The 20,312-nt window shown below is 46.3% G+C and overlaps 2 protein-coding genes and 1 non-coding gene across 4 annotated transcripts; 1 reads left to right on the forward strand and 2 right to left on the reverse strand.

The window, feature by feature from the left end:
• Positions 1-3,347: 3,347 nt before the first annotated feature.
• Positions 3,348-10,064, reverse strand: FBXO31 (F-box protein 31). Of its 2 annotated transcripts, XM_053448288.1 has the most exons (10): positions 9,630-10,064; positions 8,293-8,364; positions 8,079-8,165; positions 6,915-6,991; positions 6,302-6,469; positions 6,067-6,141; positions 5,868-5,977; positions 5,491-5,644; positions 5,003-5,367; positions 3,348-3,983 (listed from the first exon to the last, which is right to left on the reverse strand). In XM_053448288.1, the coding sequence occupies exons 1-10, from the start codon at positions 9,925-9,927 to the stop codon at positions 3,761-3,763; spliced, it is 1,629 nt and encodes a 542-aa protein (XP_053304263.1). In that variant the 5' UTR covers positions 9,928-10,064; the 3' UTR covers positions 3,348-3,760. The 2 variants fall into 2 exon arrangements, with proteins under 2 accessions (XP_053304263.1, XP_053304264.1); XM_053448289.1 differs by lacking the exon at positions 8,079-8,165 and having other exon boundaries at positions 9,630-10,056.
• A 349-nt stretch (positions 10,065-10,413) lies between these two features.
• TRNAM-CAU (transfer RNA methionine (anticodon CAU)) lies at positions 10,414-10,486 on the reverse strand. Its single transcript has one exon. It is a non-coding gene; the product is annotated as a tRNA-Met (tRNA).
• A 2,332-nt stretch (positions 10,487-12,818) lies between these two features.
• MAP1LC3B (microtubule associated protein 1 light chain 3 beta) lies at positions 12,819-19,101 on the forward strand. Its single transcript, XM_053448306.1, has 4 exons — positions 12,819-12,980; positions 17,134-17,189; positions 17,983-18,089; positions 18,508-19,101. The coding sequence occupies exons 1-4, from the start codon at positions 12,941-12,943 to the stop codon at positions 18,677-18,679; spliced, it is 375 nt and encodes a 124-aa protein (XP_053304281.1). The 5' UTR covers positions 12,819-12,940; the 3' UTR covers positions 18,680-19,101.
• The last annotated feature ends 1,211 nt before the right edge of the window (positions 19,102-20,312 follow it).

Below are 20,312 nucleotides of genomic sequence, written 5' to 3' on the forward strand. Positions count from 1 at the left end.
CAACATTATAGATTATTTTGCTACTAAGAAAATACGTAGATATGTATATAAATAATATTCCACGTGTAATTATTATGCCGCTGCTAGGAAATTTTGGGGTAACCCTTTTACAAACCTACAGGGGTCTGTGAATGTTTGCCGTGTCCAATACCGCCACCTGCTGGTGAGCTGCGTCCTCTGCGCAGAAAGGATGAACGCACATCGGGGACTGCTGCAGGAACCGCGTCGCATCAACAAACCATGTTTATCATGTAAAGTCCTTATGGCACTCAGAGGGGTGGTTTGCACGCTGCGGCAGGAGTTTAAATGACGCAGCTCCTTTCCAGCATCCTCGCGAAGCGTCTGCGCCGGTACTTTGGTATTGATTTGCACGGGGGCGCGTATGGATGTGCTTTAACCGCTGCCGTTAGCACAAATCACAGAGTTCTCAGATAAAGTTCTCAGGTTTCTAATGTTGCATTTAGCAGAGAAAGTGGAACAGCATCTTTAAGCATTGTGTTTGGGGACAGGGGGGGCATCCAGATATAAGGTGGCCGACACGGTGAACTTCTAAAGATAAGAGAAGGCGACACACCGTTACTACACGCCATGATCTTAAACTCCGTTCATTTGCAGTTTAACCCCTCGTATGACACACAATTTTTATTCTAGCGGCCTGCGACGCCGATTACCCCGAGCGGTCGGGATCAACAAATGTAAAGGAAGCAGACGAGACCTGAATTTCAGGAGACATTTAATTAACAGAAAAGCTCACTCCAAACGTCTTTCCCTGAAGGGTAACAAGGTTCACATCGGTTTGAATTACGCGGAATAGATCAATGGGACCTCAATGTTCTCTCTGCGGCCCCTGCTCCCGGTACTCGGAGAACCCTTACCAAACATCACGGCACGCAGGCCGGGGCCCGAGGGAGACCCCCACAAACATTCACTACCCTTACAGCATAGACGCTAGTAAAAACACAAATAAAAAGTTACAAATACATAAAAACAGTAGCAGTGAAAACAAACAATAACGTAACAAAAACAGTGCCGTCAAAACGATAGAATAATGCGCTTTCCAGCGATGGTTTAATACCGGCGCCGTTACCGGACTTCAAGTCTAATCACGCTCAGCCAACCTACAAAGCCAGATGAACAAGCAGGGATTGTGGGAGTCGCAGTCAGGGAACAGGACCGCTAAACGCTGCTTGTTTTCTGATCATTAAAAGGGTCTCACTTTAACGAGGGGTCAGGGGGACGGCGAGCATCATCTAAAAGAAGAGACGTTAACGTTTTATCCGGGACGCATATAAATGGGGACGCCACGCGGCGACTTTTCCATTCTTACCATGACTTTTAGGAATCACTCCGAAGCAGTAACGAGAAACGATAGCATAATCCATCCGCAAACCTTAAACACAAACATTTTATTTAAAAAAAAAAAACGTACAACTACAGAGGCTTCAAAGATCAATTAATTCAGCCAAAAGCCGGAGGGTTTAAGGCAGATCGTTCTTTCCGTTCAACTTAACAAATATCTTCAATTTTTTTTAATGTGTTAAATATGGGAAATATTATAATATTTCTGAACTCGGTAAAAAGACAGAACTGGTTATCTCATAGAACACACAATATTGATACAGCACCAAAAACAGTTAAAATGTATCAACAGATCATGGTAGTTTTGAAGGTAATTGTCATGATAATAAATAATAATAATTAAAAGGAAATAAGTTAATGGCGCGAGGTACTGTGAGCACTCCACGGATCATAACGTACCCAAAGATCCCCCCAATACTCCGATTTCTGCACCCCAAGGTGATTTCATGCGATCGGGAAAGGTCAGACGCATGAGCTGCGATATCCGTTGACATTTAAAGCGGTCATGTGATACGTATTAATAAAAAAGGGAAAAAAATTGAAGAAAAAAAAAAATACAAGCCTAAAGGGCTCATTAAAAAAAAACTTTTAAATGCCTTATTTAAAAGAACAGTTTTAATATTCATGAAATATCTCAATATATATATAATGGAGCCAAAGCCGGCTCGGAGAAGCGTTTACCTCCACAATCCTTACCTCCAAAAATATACATTCATTTTATTTATAGTCCACTGATTACGGTGACCACGGGAACATTTTATAATCTATAGAATCTATAATCAATGCTCCCCAATATACGTGCTCAGGCTGCAATTCCCATCATGCATCTGACCTTGTGTTATTGTGTGTTATTTAATAAATCAGGGGTGTCCAACCTGCGGCCCTCCAGCTCCTGCAGGACTACATCTCCCATACTCCTCAGCCAGCCCTTTAGCTGAAAGAGCATTATGGGAGATGTAGTCCTGCAGCAGCTGGAGGGCCGCAGGTTGGACACCCCAGTAATAAATCCTTCAGGACTGGTGCAGGAATCATGAGAGAGGGACGGGTGTGATGAGAGCCTTCAGCGCTCCCATCACCACGGCAGGTAACTAAAATACCTTAAGAACTCCTGACCTGTTGCGATACATTTTCCAATTTTTACGGGATGCTTTTAAACGCGACGGAGCAGGCCGCAGGTATTTAAGGTGGTCTGAGGAGGAAGAGGCAGCGCGGCGGTTCTGGGGTTCGGCGGACCGGATATCACCGAGCCATGAAATCCTCATAATGACTCCCTCAGAAATAAAGCTCATTCTCTTTAGCTTTTTAGGCAAACGTCATCTAAATCGTGAAATCATTCATCTGTCTGTGTTAACGAAAGCAAACATTTGAAGCTCTAGGTGAATATTCATTGGCTTGCCGGAGGACAGAATTAAATGTTACGCCTAAATCATGGGTAATAAAAAGGTGCACCCCCCCCTCCAGCAATTTGTTACCACCTTGGGGCATTACTTACGTCATTTGAACCATATTTGGCACCTTAATAGTACGCATATAATATATATATAAATTGTTGGTTCGGCAATCCTTGTGACATCACCGTGTGGCACCCATATGCAAATTAATTTCCCATGATAGCAGATCATTTGCATATGGTGCCGCACAGGGCTGAACTTAGAGTAAACCCACCACCCCAAATCAACATGATATTTAAAACCTGTGTGACTCGTGGACTATACACTTCCTCACAATTCGCAAAGCGTTGGATGGTTAGAAAACATGTCTCACGGGAGACGCTCTAGAGAAGATCATAAACGCGGCACTCGATACATGAAATAAAAATTCCCTGAAGGTTTCTTATCCCTGGGACTAAGAGGTCAAGGAGGTGAAGCACCCGGCGGTTCGGATGCCAAGTCCAAAATGGCGGGGCATTACGTGTTGTGGGGGCACTTACAGCAAACGCAAAGACCCCCCTTCTCTCTTTTTAAGGTCTTCGCGGGTAGTGATGCCTTTTTCCGGCGTATGCCCAGTAAAAAGCATCGAGTCCAACGTGATAATAGGTCGCTCCTTCTGGGACTACCTCGCGGCCCGTCCCGCTTCCATCATCCCGACTACGCGGACATCGCCAGCCATCTACTCGCTCGAGAGCTTTACAAAAGCAGGACCTTGGAATCGTTAGGAAGCCATACAGTTATATTTATATATTTATATATTATTACATTAAGGGAGGCTTGGTATATACATTTTCTGATTTCCGCAGCAACCCCCCGTTTAACCCCTTTGTTGCTTTCCAGCCCCCCCTCCCCAGTAAACGGGGAGCTCCAAAGGGCCACATGGAAAGAGCATGCATTGATCTTCGAGGTACCGAGGTTGGAATAATCTTTCCGTGACCGTGGACCGATCTTACGGGCGTCTCTCGCCCCCTCTATGTTGTCCATGATTGCATATTGTGGAGCATTTCGTCGAAGGCTTCTGGAGACGGGGCTGCGCCATTCTGGAAGCGGTCTCTGATCCGACTGTACAGACTGAAGGATTTCAGCTCCAGCCATATAAACCCAAAGCGGTCCTCATCGAAGAGGATGAACAAGCCTGGCGTCCGTTCCGGATTGCTGAACCCGTGCCCAGCGATGAGACCTGTACCAAAAAAGCTTTAAGGGGGGGGGAAGAGGTGAATCCTTTATCTGATAGAGCTTTAGACGCGAAAGGGTTAACGGACAGACAGCATGTCGCAAACCCTCAAACGGTTAACCTAAATCTTATATTGCAAGTGAACACAAATCGTCTGCATTTTATTAAGATAAGACATTTTTTTATCATGTACACATTTAGAAAACTCGTCGAATCAATGAATAAAAACAATAAAACGCTTAATAAGATTTACTCTTATATATTCCTGCTGTAAAGACTCTTGGATTCAGGAGCCGTATGTCTATCCCATGCATGTTTAATTCCCTCACTGTATTACCCTCTACCACTTCTGCTGGGAGGATGTTCCACTTATCTACCACCCTCTAGAGGGAACTAACAACACTCCCTTTACCCACGACAAACAGGGAACTCCGTCTCCGAGAAACGAGCGGCCCCCCGACGCATTTAAGGTATCTACGGTCAGCAGCGTGACTCGGTCAGCTGTTAGCCTATTTATAAACCCATAACACGTGGCTGTTTACTCCAAACTGGCGAACTCGAGCCGCCCGACAGCTTTCAGATTGTCGTCTGCTCGGTCCGTGGACCTGTTTGGCTGCGGTATATATTACACGCGTGTGTAGGACATGCTAGACACGGCATTAAACTGGATGGCGAGGGCTAGCAGCCGGTAATGTGGCTCATCCGTCCTCTATATTGAGTGTATTCAGTGCTCTATAAGACTTTGTATAACATAGTAACGCATCTGAAAATAAAAGAATATATTTTGCTGTTTCTATTCCATTTCTAAACATGAAATAAGAATCTCGTCGCCTTCTGTTAAAGTCTCTAAAACACCGATTACCACCCAACGACCGCGCGACATCAAAAGCGATACCTCTTACGGGGCTGATGGAAGGAGCAACATGGCTGCTCCCAGCACAAATATCGCAGAACTATATAAAGCAACCAGCTACTCATTCGGCTTTCTTTTTTCTCAAAGAGGTGACATTTTGAACAAGACACAGAAGAGACCCCTTACCAGATTTTACAGCTGCGAGGGTATTCCTCATTCCGCGCCATTACCCCGTCTGGAAGCACAAAGGACTGGGCCGCGGGGGCTTGCCTGTTCTTTTCGGCACTTCCGTCGTCTGCGTCTCTTTCTTCCGGCCTTACCGCGGGCAAAGGTTGGGCCCGGGCAGGTTGGGCCCGGGCAGGTTCAGGCTCCCTCCCATCGTCTTCCTCGTTGTCCGTGAGCCGCTGCTCTCTTTGTATCTGAGCTTGGACATCCAAGATAAGGCGGGACATCTCGTCAAAATTTCGGAGACGCTCAACATCGGGGAGCTGAACCGGCCGCGTCAGATCAACTTCAAAGGTCTGCTGGCCGGCAGGAACGTTTGGATCCCCCTGAACACAAAACGAAGCCGGGTTCTTTAACATACATTAGAAGACATCAACGCTCTTTCAACAACCGGACTATGGTGTTTCTGGAGGTCACGCATTCTTATGGAGAAGGCTGGGAAGACTCACGGTTATTTTTGTTACTTTGGCCATTTTCCCGTGAAAGCTCAGCATGACGATCTCCAGTCCGTGGCTTCCGTAGGTCCCTTTGAAGAACCCAGGACGCGACAGGTCATCAGGCCGGCTGGGCGGGTGGTATATCCGTCTGTACGTAAGGCAGTTGCTAGTAGGAAGAAAAGCGCAACAACGTCATGTCTGGTAGGATGTGTAGTGAGATAACGGGTATAAACGCCCAGGGTCAGGAGGCGTCTAGAACGGCAGAGCGCTGTTGGAGCTCTCAAAGTCTATGTGTCCTTCACACGTAGTCAAGAGATAATATGTTCTACTGCTTCACATGTATTATCATTACTCTCCAATGGAAATGTGTTCCTGTTACCTTCACTTACTCGTATTGGCAGATGTAAATGAACTTCATCAGGATCAGCTCCTGCATGTGCTCATGGAAAATGTCCTCCAGCGTCCTGCCCAGATCCTCTCGCAGCCACGTCCGGAATTCCTGCCGTAACAGAAGCGGGTCACAACAGCACGCGTGCGTCAGTACCATACTCAACAAGAGTCCCCGCCGGAACACACGCCGCTCCTTACCTCCTGCCTCCCTCCAGACATTCGATGGTAATCAGTCTGCAAGCACTTTGTGGAGAACTCATCCTTCTTCACGATCTGGAAGGACGTTAAGAGCAGGCGTTTGAAAGGCCGTCCTGTATTCATTACCGAGACGTTAAACTAAAGTGACATCACGCAGTCCTCGGAAGGATAACGATGGCCAACGATAGATCAGTGAGACATCTCATGCACAATGTACGAGATACTGGGATCCTACCTGGATCTGGCCATTGTGAGGTCCTTTATGTCCATACATGCACTCCACCGTGGCAGAGTTCCTCTCCATTAAGTGGATCCTAAACACAGGCTTCAACCTCATTGGTTCATCGACATGGGGATCATGCGGGGTCAAATACATCCAGCCAATGATAAACAAGCCATCCACCTGCGTGAGAAAGAATTACACCTGTCGTCATCTCTCAGGCTTACCCGGCAGACACAACTCTATGACCCGAAATTATGACTGATCAGCCCCTAAGCGCGGGGTAAAACACGACAAGCATCGTCCATCTGAAATTGCCACCAAAATATGCCGGCACGCAGCCGAGTGACTGAAGCAGCGGGGTAAATGTATTCTTTTACCAAGTATAATATATCGCCCTGCGGTGGACGCAGCTGCAGTTTCATCATCCGCTTACATAACGATCGGTGATAAATTCACTTAGAGATCTTACACGCTGCATTGGACAGCATTCTCCGCCAGGGGTGGTGACAGTAAATACCCCCTCACACAATGAGATGTAAGGGCGCGTTATTAAAAACGATGTCACTATGACCCGCGCCAAAGGAACACGCAGGGGCGTCCTCTCTGAACGGCGCGTGGCACTTACCACGACATTAAGCAGTCCTCCATAAGGGCCGATATCGGGCTGCCATAATCCCAAGATATGCCGGTACTGGTGTAACACTGGGGGGGGAGAACACGCTGACATTTATTGTGTTTGCACAGCTGTAAATATACATTTATTACGTTATTACACATCTGATAAGGACACATATCCACAGGGTGGATTATTACCAAAAAGACCACTTTTCAAACCGCATCACTACTTGAGGTTTTTGTCACCATGATTGATCAGCAGATCGAGTGAATAACCCCATCGTAACCAGGGTTGCTTTTTTTTTCTTTTAAAGATCGACCGAAAAACAACAATATGAGAAAAACATACATAAAGCTCTCATTTCCCGTATTTAAGGTCTGTCCCCCGCGTCCCCACTCTGTATGACTGATAACGCAAAGCCTTCCATGCGACGTCTACCCCCCCCAGGGCAATTAAGAAATGCCGACTCGCCCGGGGACGTTCATAAACATATCCTGTACTAACAGTGCTTTCAGAAGGATAGGGAGATTAGCTGGGCAGTAATCTATACAAATGAAAGCCGTATTCCGGGAACAAACCTTTTTGAGAGCAATGCAGAAATCCCAAACCGGGTATTGTTCCGGGAACTCCGGGACAGTTGGCTGGTGTGAGATCACTCGCCAATTAATAATGCAGCGTGATGGGGACACGATGTGAGACGGAAGGAGGAGAGTGCGACGCGATGGCAAAGTTTACCCGTCGTGGGGCAGGAATGGTTAAAAGGGTGTGTGCAGGAACCGACGGCGCTTAGGGTCCGGAATTGCCCCTCGCCCCGGCTCAGCAACGAGGCATTATAGCTCATGTATAGTTGCGGTTAACCATTTCACTCCCAAGCAGCGTGCCAGGCACCCCAAATCTTCGGTCCCATCACATGGGGGTATATGACGGGGGTAATACGGCCCCTAGGCGGGGGCAATACGGCCCGCTGTCACCGTATCAGTAGGCAGTCAGTGGTTTAGATCACACACCAAACCGTAAACTAAAATGATCCGCCAGCACTCGTTAATTAGGGGGCTTGGTTAACCTTTTCTCTGCCAGAGGATCTAGCGAGTCTGGCGGTAGTGAAAGGGTTAAAGAGGTTTCATGCAGCACCCCCGCACGGCACACAAAACCCCGCGGCGGTCGGATACGTACAACAGGTGTACACGTCTCTGTACTCCATGTGCTCGTAGTCGGGAAGGATTTTCATAAACCGCCCCGACTTCACCCGCGGGTTTATACCTGAACAGATACAGCAGCGTTACTCCCACGGGGTCACTCGCTGCGCCCCCTTTAACTCTTCCAGAGACGGAGGGGTAAAAAAAATGCGTGACAGACGCCAAAAACCCAACATCCCCCGGCTACTCACGCTTAACGTAGACGTCTCTGCAGGACACGCCGGTGACCTCCAACTTCCGCAGGTTCTCACGGACGCCGTACTCTGCGGGGACAGACAGACAGACTTAGTGACATGACAGACGTACAGAGCTGCATTCATTCACCAAGCATGGAGTGAAAAAGCCACTTATAGCCGAAACGTATAACCTGGTTGGGAGAGGCCTCTGGTGTTCCATTCCCCTTCATGACATCATCACAATGCATCGCTGACATCAATTCGCATTCTGCGCCACTGCCGCTGTTAGCATCGATCTGTTTTATTCTATGAATGCGATTATCTGATCGCCAGAAACAACCAACCCCGGAGCGTAAAGTAACAGAAGACGCGCTCTAATAGGACATCTCGCCAACTTGTATCGAGAGGACAACGTGTCGTTACAAGACAGGCCGGCCGCTCGAGCGCTTATTACCGCGGGAGACGCGCTGCTTACCGGACAAGTGCCCACTAGAAACACAACGTCCGCTGCTCTCCGCTCAGCACTAGAGCTCTGCGAGCGACGGTAACGGTCTCCTCCATAAACACAATGACCTTGTCTCTTCCATAAACACAATGACCTTGTCTCCATAACAGCACAAGCTGCGCATGCACCGGAGACGGCACACAGCCCAGCCACCAGCTCCAGACATGATGGGAATTGTAGTCACACCATGGAACGATGCGTGTTTTATGTGCGGGTAAATCACACGTAACAGCCGACACCACAATAACAGCCACATTATCATCAATAAACCTACTACCCCCCCCCTCGAGCGGGGCTCAAATACCCCTCCAGCCCCTCACAAGGCCGATTATGGGGCCCCCCTTGTGACATGTAATGGTTGGGACTCCATTGGTTCCATAGCGCTCTCCATGGTCCTTAAAGCTCAGGTTTCCCGTCGCCTGGTCCTAGAGGCCAAATGCCACCCCTAACCTCATATTGCCCCTCCATAGACGCCGGAACGTCAGTCTGCCCCTACTGGGCATCGTCACGGCAGAGTTATGCCCCTCGTGCCCCCAGCATGCCGCAGAAACTGCCTCCTGGACAATGTTCTTCCATCACTTAATCACAAAGCCTTCTGCAGCCGCCCAATAACCCCACAGCTGCTGCCCTTTCTGCCCCAGAGAATAAGGAATTACCATCTCTGCCTCTTCCTTCTCATGGGGCTGTAGAATCTGCCCCTTCTGTCCCCAGCCCTGAAACAGTAATACCCGCGGCTGCAGCATCTGCCCCCCTCCCGGGGTCCCATCATCAGCGGTCCCCCCCCCCTCCCGCAGTACATGCCCGCGGTCTATCCCCCTCTATCCTGGGGCAGGTGCCCGGGCCTCACCCCGCTGGCAGCGCCTCCTCCAGATGGTATCAGTGGTGAGGATCTGGCGGAATTTCTTGCAGACCTGGGCCAGGCGGGGCAGCTCCGTGCCGGGCAGGGAAGAGAAGATCTCCACCAGAATCTCGGGGGGCAGCGAGAGCAGAGTGCGGGGCCCCCGGGGGCCACAGTGTCCAGTCACACCCCCAGCCTCGATCCGCACCTCGTCCTCATCCCCGTCCTCCAGCTCACCTGCCCCGGCTCCCTTCCGCCGGCACCCCCCGGGCTGGCCGACCCCGCACAGCCGGGCACACACTGCCATCCTGGGGACACAGGGCAGGACAGGCCGGGGAGCCACCCTGCGCTAGGCCGGGGGGAAGTGTCACTGACAGCACGGGGAGCCACCCACTGTCAATCGGGGACACGCCTACTACAGGCCGAGGCCCCACCCCATGCTAGGCCCAGCCGGAGAACAGCGGCGAGTGACAGCCGGAAGATCCTCCCCACACAAGCGTTGGACAGGAACCCTCCTACTACAGCCCGGGGATCCTCCCCATAACAGGCCTCCACCTCTCTGTTAAATAATATGGGATACTCCCAAATAACCCTGTAACATGTTGCAGTCAGAGACACGGCATTACTATACACGCAGCATTAATCACAGTTTTATCCTGTAAATAAATATATATGTGACGCTGGGAGCTAAACAAGAAAGGACACGGAGGGTAAAACATAGCAGAAATTAAAATAAATAAAGAAGCGAATTAAACAGAATTAAGAAATAATTAAAATATATAAAAAAATCACGTGCCCCGTGTGAGGATCGAACTCACGACCTTCAGATTATGAGACTGACGCGCTACCTACTGCGCTAACGAGGCTCTGCAGAAAACCCGTGTGTACTAGTGTATAGTACGTGGAAGGCAGGCATCTCATCACATGCCCTCCGAACTATAAAACCCACTTCACCCGTGGAAGGCTTCCTGCTGTGGACCTCTTTGCAGGCTGTTAAGTTCTCATTTACCTTCTTTAAAACGAGTGGGGTCCTATAAAGAAATAAATACAAAGCATTAAGCAGACAGGAGGGCATACAGAAACGGGCCTTAGCTGGACAGGTCTATTCACTAAGATTACGGTTGTCCATCCCCTTAACAGAGGAAACTCAACTGACCCGATTCAGAACCAAACTAAGCCAAGTCTAGCTATGGTGGGTTTTGTTGAGTCGGACATTGCGAGTCTCACAGTGAGCTGCACTCAGTCTCCATCAAGTTCTTCGCCGAGTCGGTAAAGTTGGTCGCTTGACATCACAGTCAAATTTATTTTATAAATAAAATAATAATAATAATAATACTCACCATCTTTATAGCAATTTGCATGAAAACATTCCTTTTAAACATTCTAAGCCAACAATCCGTCTTCGTGGCCATTTCTTTGGGGACATAAATACAGTAAATCGGTTAATTCGGGAGGGGCGTACGATAAAGTATGGTTAACTTTGATGAGGACCTCGTTTTAATTTCATTAAACAGTTAATCGGGTTCTGGATTGTTTTCATAGGCAAAGACTTCACACCACCATTCGTGCTAACCCTTTCCAGGTCTATCACATGCTAACGAACTCGCTGTCCTCGATTCGAGCAATTATGGAATAATTCACTTAACGGCATTACTCAGGCCCTAAACAATTCATATAAGATACATTAACATTATTCCCACGCTGGGCAGGGGCCAAGAGGGCCGTCCCCAATAACACCACGAGACAACATGGGTAATAAACACTACGGAATATGATGGTGCTATATAAAATAAAATAATAATGGGAATAAGGGGCTTATCTCCAACACTGACGAGGACGCAGGGTGTAAATGTTCTATTCTACATATAAATATAGCAGAGAATGCAAATAGTGTTTATTTTTCCATTATTAAATTTACCTAAACTGCCCTGTTTTGGGTTGTTTTGCATCACAATGGGTCCCGCCTCCCTTTTTAAAGGCCGAGGTCTTGTTTGGCTAAGAACATAATATTGATGACAATGAGTCTATTAGCAATTCCTGCCCAAACTCACTTAAAAGGAGCGTATCTCCTTGGTGGCCATTCCAGAGAAGCCCCGGCCCGCTGGCCCCTGTCCTGCAAATGCCAGATGCTTTATTGTGCAAATATATGGTTATTTCTGTGCTGCGGGGGGCGGTGCGGGAAGAGGAACTCGACTGATTGCGTTTCTCTCCACTCGTTATTTCTGTACCAGAATTATTATGGGTCTATCGGCTGCTTAATGAGTTAGAGACGCAGGGAGAGCGGACATCTAGACGAGGCCGTAGGTCTGGGGTTGTTGGTTCCCTCGTACAGGGGAAAATTGCCTCATTTTGGGGCAGGATCTCTGTAATGGCACAAGAAAGCTAAAAGTTGAGCTGCTCCCAAGCGAGGACGCTTCTTGGTGGATGAAGTCCGTTCTTGGTGGATCGTCCCAAATTTACACAATTTCTAGACACGCTATGAAGTTTCTATATACATTTTGGGGGGTTTTAAGGCTGTAGAACCCTGTGATGCCCTCATACCCAGCAAACATTCTGAGCATCCAGAGAAGAGGGGGAATCTGGGGAGGAAAAACAGGGACACTATTCAAATATTAATAACTTTCACACGATCTTAAAGAGGAATTATCACAACTGCGAACATGACACAAACAGGAGCATAAATCCGCCTAGATCGCATATTCCAGAAGATTAACGGACTTGTCTCTTGAGATAATATCGGTCTTGCCCTCTCTACTTCTTCGTTTACCTTTTAAGAATTATTTGTAAACAGATTCATCATTTTTCATGAGCTGGTGATAAAATAATTTAAGACAAATATTTGGGGGGGTTTAATAAATTTTGTAGCGGTTAAAAGGAAATTCCTCTGTTTGCTTTTTCAATAGTTGTTCCAGGTGAAAGAAACAAAGTTTTTCTATGTTATGTAAATACAGATGGAGGATCTGCTTCATCAAAATACATTAAAGTGATTAAAGGACAGCTGATAAGTCACAGGAAAGCCATTGTTATGCATCACATTACTGACACATAACATGTAACGGCTCACATGAAAAAAGGAATGCTAATTAGCAGGCATCTCACGTGTCTCTGTCACTGTTTGTCCCTGAGATGAGCCTGCCACACACAACATGGCTCCGGGAGCCGCCCCCATGACGTGAGGGCTGACGTCATAGCCCCTGTGTTTTGTTTTGGATGGCTGGGGAAGGCTCTGCAGACAGCGCAGCATCAGGGACAGCGAGAAGCGGGCTCGAGGAGGCAGAGAAATAGGTTCTGGTTTCGAATTGACACGGTCCACAGACACGATGCCGTCAGAGAAGACCTTCAAGCAGAGGAGGACTCTAGGTAGGTCCATCTTAAGCCTTTCAAATGTCGCCATCTGGAAGGGCACCGGCTGGGCCTGTGTTCCTTGAAGTCTATTTGGCACCCGGTTTTATGTGTGGAAGGGGTTAAAGGGTGTTGGAAACCCCCTTTAGTAACAACCCTGAGATCCCCAAGGTCATGGAAATACCCCCAAGTATCCCACTTTTGCCCCTGAGATCAAGCCTATGGGTGGGGAGGGGGGACAGTCTGTGTGCCATCAGCTGTATGTATTTGCCCCTGACATGCTGATGCGTTCTTTATGGTATAAAAGTGGCCAAGGGGTGAGAGCCTTTGTGCCCCAGATGGTGTCCTTCACTATTTTGAAGGGGTTAACATTTAACCCACCCAACTCCAGCAAGGCAGCCCTCTCCCACCCCCTTCCCATCCTGTCTATAGGGCAGGTTCAGTTCTATCTATGGGGGGGGGCATGTGGTTTGTTTTGGGGTGGGGTGTCAGGAGACCAGGAGATGGGTCTCCTAGGCCCTGGGCGATGAGAAGAAAGTGGATGAAATCATCGTTCGCTGGGAGCAGCAGCACTGCAGCAACCGCTGGGGGTGGGAGCTGCGAGCAGACAATACAACGCAGAACTAGGATCAATGCTACAGCTCGTCACGTAAAGCCGGGGGCAATTAAATCGCCCACAAGTATATATATATATCAGCACATTTCACATATTACAGAGTCAGACACCCCGGCTAGCTCTGCTATATGTTTTGTGTGTTTACATGTCATGCTCCTGCTTTCAGTGATGTCATAGCGTTATAGATACCCCTTAACCCCCCCTGCTGGTTTTCATTTATAGATAATAAAAATCATACGGTTTTAAAAGTATTGGGGCACAGTCACAGGGCGCTTGTGGCGTTAATGGGGCGTCTGTCAGCGATCCCTGTGCTTTCTGCTGTGTGCCGTCTGGATGGTGTCTGATGGGGGATTTGGGTCCAGCGGATCGTATGTCACACAAACTCTTTTAAACGGGGTGTTGGATTCATGCGGTTTTTAGGTCGCCCCAAACACTATTTGTCCTCTGGGTGGTCTCTGTTGGGGGGGTTTCAGGCCGAGTCTGCCGGCAGCGCGGGGGAAACGCGTCATGTGCACCCTCTCCCCAGCTGGAGCGCCTGCGGAGTGTCAGGCGTGATACGGAGTGAATATGATATGATTATTTTGGGCTCTGGTCTCCAGTGTCAGGTCAGGAAATATGCCTACAAGTGCTTATTCACTAAGAAAGCGCCAAGAGCACACCTTCTTGCTTTCTGTGTTATTATATTTATTGTGGTTTCAGCTAAACAAATGTAACAACAAACAGTTTAAGAACAATAGTTGTATGTTTTTTTTATTATTATTATTATTTAAATATGATTGAGGTCAGGGCCGGTTGCTTTACAGCTTGGCTCCTGAAAAGTTCATTGTAATTTGTATTAATTATTATTGTTTCGGTTGCGGACGGGTGATATTTGGTTGTCAAATTATTGGCGTATTTTCCAGCGGTTGGAAGCCGCTATCGTCTCGTTAACTCGGCCGGCTTCGGGGAAGCTGATAGATGTTGTGAACGATAAAGGCCCCTGTGTTGTTTTGGTCTGAGGAACAAAGCACCCTGTGTCTGGGACATGCCATACAATTACCCCCGGCCACGGTTTATCACACACCAAGCCCGGCGGCTAATTGCCTAATGACAGGTTGGGAGGGTATGATCACTAGGCCTCATGCTGGATTCTTCATGCGCCAAACAAGAATGACACGCATTCTGAGTCATAACTTACTTTTTATCCTGATTAGTTATGACATCATATCCCTAAAGCTCTTGCAGCAGCACGTGACTGCTGAGCCGTGTCACTTCCTTTTAGCCTCCTGCATTTTTAATTGATCTTTCACATGGCAGTTAATGTTATTAGGATGCATGCGCATACGTTTGCACCCGAGATAGCCAGTCTGTGACCTCCATAATGTTTTTAGACTAGAAGTCCCACTATCCCAGGTTTAGTGGGTGTTCTAGGCTAACTGCTCAGTGATCAATGCCCCCCTAAAACAAATTACCTTTTGTGATGATTATATGGGTTCTGACCCGTCCCATATGTATGTTCCATAGAATAAAGACCTCAAGCTGTCACATGTTAAACAGCACTAAGTCATAAAGGTACGTCATCCGTTTACCCCAGCAGTGACTCCCATGCACTAAAAGGGGTTACCTGTCCAGCAGCGGCTGCCATTTTCCTCCATTTATTGCCTAATGCGTCCTGTTCTGGGTACGGCGGCACTGCGAGACTGCTAAGTGGGGCTGATTGTCATTCTGGTTACAGCGCGTCTGCACCTGCCTCTCCATTAGCGTTTAAACGTCTCTCTAATAGAACCATCGCGGCCTCTTGGGAAACGGCTCATGACAACAGACCATTTCGTAAAAGAAAAATGGACGGAAAAAAAAGGTTAATTGAAAAGCAGGGACACCGCTGGGTCGGCTTCGAGCCGAGGTAGGAAGGGGCGCTCTGTAAAACTCATTTAGCCTTAACCCTTTGAGTATGAGAGGAGGGGGCTGCCTGCTCGGGAATCTGGATTATAATATTTTCTTAGCTGCAGGACATTCTGAGCGAGGGAGCTGAGTCAATTCTTTGTTCTACTCGTTCCCCATCGGTCAGACACTTTCCTGTAAATACAGCCCATTCCTGTTAATCTAGAACATGAAAAGGAACAATTCTCTGCCCGTGACAAATGGCAAAGCATTGTTCTCGAAGCTGAAGAACTTGTTCTAACGGAGGCTGGGGAGATGATGGAGAACAGTGACGGGCAGGCATCCAGTATAGCTTTACAAACAAGACACGAGGAGCCTGCAACACGCAACTCGGAGCACTCGCCTTATCTATGGAGTCTTTTCCGTGACCTGCCGTGTACAGGGGGAGGTTTGTGTACACAATAGATAAACACATAAGGCTCTGAACATATGAAAACACTCACTAGCTGTCCGCATGTGGATGTCCTGCTGGGCCACGGCCGGAACGGTCCCCTTATTCCCAGCGCCTATGGGTCGCGTCCATGAAATATGGATGAGAGCTCCGTTTGCATCCAGTTGAAGTCCAATAAATGCAGGTTATGCTGCCCTGTAAACAAAATGTATGGTTATTGAGCCTTAAACCAATTCTGCATCCATTACATGGAGAGCCCCCAAGGACACAAGTGCTTTGGAGCAAGCGGCAGAGTCTCTGGGCTGTCAGGGGTCTGGTGGACCCCAAACATTGATTTACCACCAATTTACTACCAAAGACATGGCGCAGAGATCTGCCAACACACAAAGGGACAGGACAGTTATACATCATTTAGAACGACACAGACACAAAGTTCCGTGACTACAGTACATATTTGCCTTGTGATTCTTCCTAAACAAACTGTAACATGCGCAACTTGGGGCAAAGCCCACTGTGCAACAAAAATACTTGGAAACCCAGAGAATGGGATTAAACATTTACCCCGGGAGAGCGTTTTCCAGGTGATCGGGTCCAGTATTGGCTTCTGCTCTGATGAGAGAGTCTTTATCGCCGAGGGGTCTTTGTTTGGCACGGTGTTGTCATCTTGCATTTCTGGGGGACCTTATAAGATAGTAATGCTATCCTTCGAGGTCCGTTTACCCCCCAAGGGAGAGACTTTTATAGTGATTACAAGTTTACATGCGCCAGGTGGAACATACGCACAGGGCAGGTAACATGAGTAGATCATACATTCCCAGGCTGAGGCATGTAGGAACACCTGTTGTCATGCAGGCATTCGTGCAACATGTTTAAAGGATTAATAGATTGTTTTTTATCAACGTCCATCTCCAAAGTATGAAATAGTGTTAAGAAAATTATTACCTTTAAAAGAACTAAATATGTTTCATGATGGTAGCCGGGAACTCGCTACGATGCGTGGCTGTAGATTTAATGGGGGGGCCACACATTATTTTTTTTCCTCTTTGATATTGGAACACTTAGGGTTAAATGTTAGTGCCACTTTACATATCTGCCTGTATAGATCAGAGGACATGCCAACAAATGCATCAATAACTCCAATTTAAACATAAAAAGTAGCTTTTAGTTATTTTCTAGTAATCACTGGTTTTCTGTCTAGATATTTTTTGGGGCATAAAAGCATTTTTACTATTATTTTTTGGCAGAACAAAGAATGGAAGATGTGAGGCTGATCAGGGAACAGCACCCAACCAAAATCCCGGTGAGTAAAATATCTGAACCAACATTAGGGTGGATCGGGGGTTAATATATTAAGAGAGCGTATGATATCCTTACATGTTTGTCGTTTAAAAACAAGTCCGTTCTGTCTGGCGTGGAATGCCTTGCAAAGGTTACAAAGAGTTAAATAGATGCACAGTGAGCAGCCAATCAACAGAAAGTAATTTGCATTATGGGAGATATGTTTGGAGCACAAGAGACATGCAGAAGAATATAAATATTTTACAAAAAATGTATAAATCAACCCATTTTCAGGTCTACATTATATACATACACATATATATATATATATATATACACACACACACATATACACACACACATATACACACACATTATTTCTTAGTAGCTTCCTGGAGTGAAGAGGTCGGTTTCCCCAACACAGATCAGATTTCACGGGCCTCCAGATGGCCGCTGTGTGCAATACTGAATATTCTGTGCTTGCTGGGCAGCGATTGGCCAATTCCAGAATGACATCACCCTATTTACAAACTAATGACCACACAGCCCTGTGCCGCCGGCAAGTGGGGATTTCCAATATTTCAGTGTGACTATAAATTTGCACGCAGTAGGGGAGGGAACGAGGGCACTTCTATGTTTGGTAAAAGGCTGATAAATAAAGGATCCATGATGAGCAGAATGGCAGGACGGAGTAAAGTGGTTGCGCATGTTGATAGGTCTAAGGTGCCCAATAATTTATAGGTAATAGGCAGAGTATGAAAAGTACGTTGATGTCCTGGCGAGACGACCAGTGCTTACGCTTTCTGTCGCTGCAGGTTATTATCGAGAGATACAAGGGAGAGAAGCAGCTGCCCGTGCTGGACAAAACCAAGTTCCTCGTCCCAGATCACGTCAACATGAGCGAACTGATCAAAATAATCCGGTAAGGAAGCGAGGGGTTCACAATGCAACCAAAATCCGTTCTGTAAGCTAGCGCATGGTCTATGGAAGCATTGGGTGGATTGAGTCGATGGCGTGTTTTTACATCGGGCTCTAAAGGATCTCCCCCAATTATCACCTTCTAGTAACATGAGCTATCAACAGTGTATTAAAATCACCTTTTCACCAGTAACATTGTTTCCTCCTCAGTAGTTACGTCAAGTTCCATATCATTGGGACTTTTTCCTGTTCCAAAATACCCCCAAGACATAAATGTTACCTGGCTGTTTGATTGTAAAGAACGCAAATGGCTTTCCGGCAGGATCTTTTCCGAAATAGCGTTATAGTTCTAGAAAATCAAAGCCGGCACACGTCCGAGAAGCGAGGTGCTTAACCTTTTTTTTGGAACTGCTTTGTTACAGGAGACGCCTCCAGCTGAACTCCAACCAGGCTTTCTTCCTGTTAGTCGACGGCCACAGCATGGTAAGCGTATCGACACCTATTTCCGAGGTGTACGAGCGAGAAAAGGATGAAGACGGATTCCTGTACATGGTGTACGCCTCGCAGGAGACTTTCGGAATGGAATCCGCATAAGGCGGGAGAAACTAAAGAGCCCGGCTTCACTTTTTATGTTTCCAATTTTATTTTCTCTGGGGCTCAGAAAGATAACGCGTCGAGCAGATCTTTCCCAGATATATGCTACCCACTAAGTTATAGAATTTTCAATATATAAAACACTCCGCCAATATTTTGATTGCAATGAATTAAATGATTCGATCAAAAAAAGCCTAATTAATGTTTGCGCCGTGTTATGAAACTCACTTTTTAATTTGCCCCTCCTTTTGAAACGTTCAGTCCGGCCACACTGTTGAAGAATGGGCATTTCATATTTAAGTTGGCTTTGACACCACACGGCACCCTGATGGGGTCCTTCAAGTGCGTCATGTAGTTTTTCCACTCTTGGGTAGCATAGTCGTGTGCGATCTATATTATATACAGTAGCCAAAACCGGTGGTCCAACAGTAAGAGCTCGACCAAGACTTTTTTCGTTATGAGCTGCCACGTCTAAGGGGTTTTATAACGCGCCAAGAAATGCTATCCCCCCACCCCTCCTGTAATAGTCTCAAATAAAATTAAAAAAAGAAAAAAACATGAGCCTCCTGTATCGGCATCCTCCCACAATAACAAATATAAGAGTGGGGAAAAAATAATCAGGGGCAATATAGAATTTGTGAATTATAGCGAGACATGCTATATATTGGTTATTTTTTGCTTATGGCATATTGAAATATGGTTATATAATAATTTATGTTGAAGATTCTGTAATTGGGAAACACTGAAGGGTTAACAAGTCTGCGTCCTTCTCCAAGGTGCTACCAACCTGCATCACTTTGTATCGTAATTAGATAGAATAATATCCTCTAACCCTGCGTCGAGTGGATTAATAGCAAGAATTCTGTGTTATATAATCAATAGTTTTTAAATACTGCTAACGAAGCCATTTTGGACAAAAAAAAAAAACCCCAAAACCCAAAAACCATAAAGCTGTAACGTTTAAGCATATAGCCCCGTAGTAAAATAAACGCGTGTATTAAACTTGCATAGTATAAGGGAATAATATATCTTTAAATGTTTAAGAACGCAAAATCATTTCTGATTGCTATTTAGAGTGACTTAGAAGTAAATAAGGAAAAAGCAATATTTTACTGCATTTCAACATTCTGCATAAAGAGCATTTTAATTTACTTACGTTAATGTTTTGCACGTATTTTGGCGTTTTTGTTTTACTTTTTGTTTTTATTTTATTTGAAATCTTTTAAATCCATAATCGTTTCGAGCGCATTGTTTCAAAATGTGCGTCTCTCTCTCTCTCTCTCTCTCTCTCTCTCTCGAGGTTACCGCTTTGTTCAATAATATTTTGTTAATTCATCATAAGTTGTTTGCCTTTTGTTTTGTCCTTTTTAACGTTTATTTTTTTCCCTGTAAAAATAAAGCTTTTTTTTATACATATAATTTGCATATTATTTTTCCAATTCAAATATTATGCGGTTTGGAATTTTTGGGGATCTAAGCATTCAGGAGCCTGATTAATAATAATTATTATTTATGGTTTTATATAGCGCCATCAAATTCCGTAGCGCTGTACAATGGGTACAAAGCAGATCTTATTGCTGGTGAGGTTATTGATGTTCTGTATGATGTAAGTCGCCGTAACAAATGTTTGAAC

Source organism: Spea bombifrons, chromosome 10, assembly GCF_027358695.1.
Source record: "Spea bombifrons isolate aSpeBom1 chromosome 10, aSpeBom1.2.pri, whole genome shotgun sequence".
Classification (NCBI taxonomy): Eukaryota; Metazoa; Chordata; class Amphibia; order Anura; family Pelobatidae; genus Spea; species Spea bombifrons.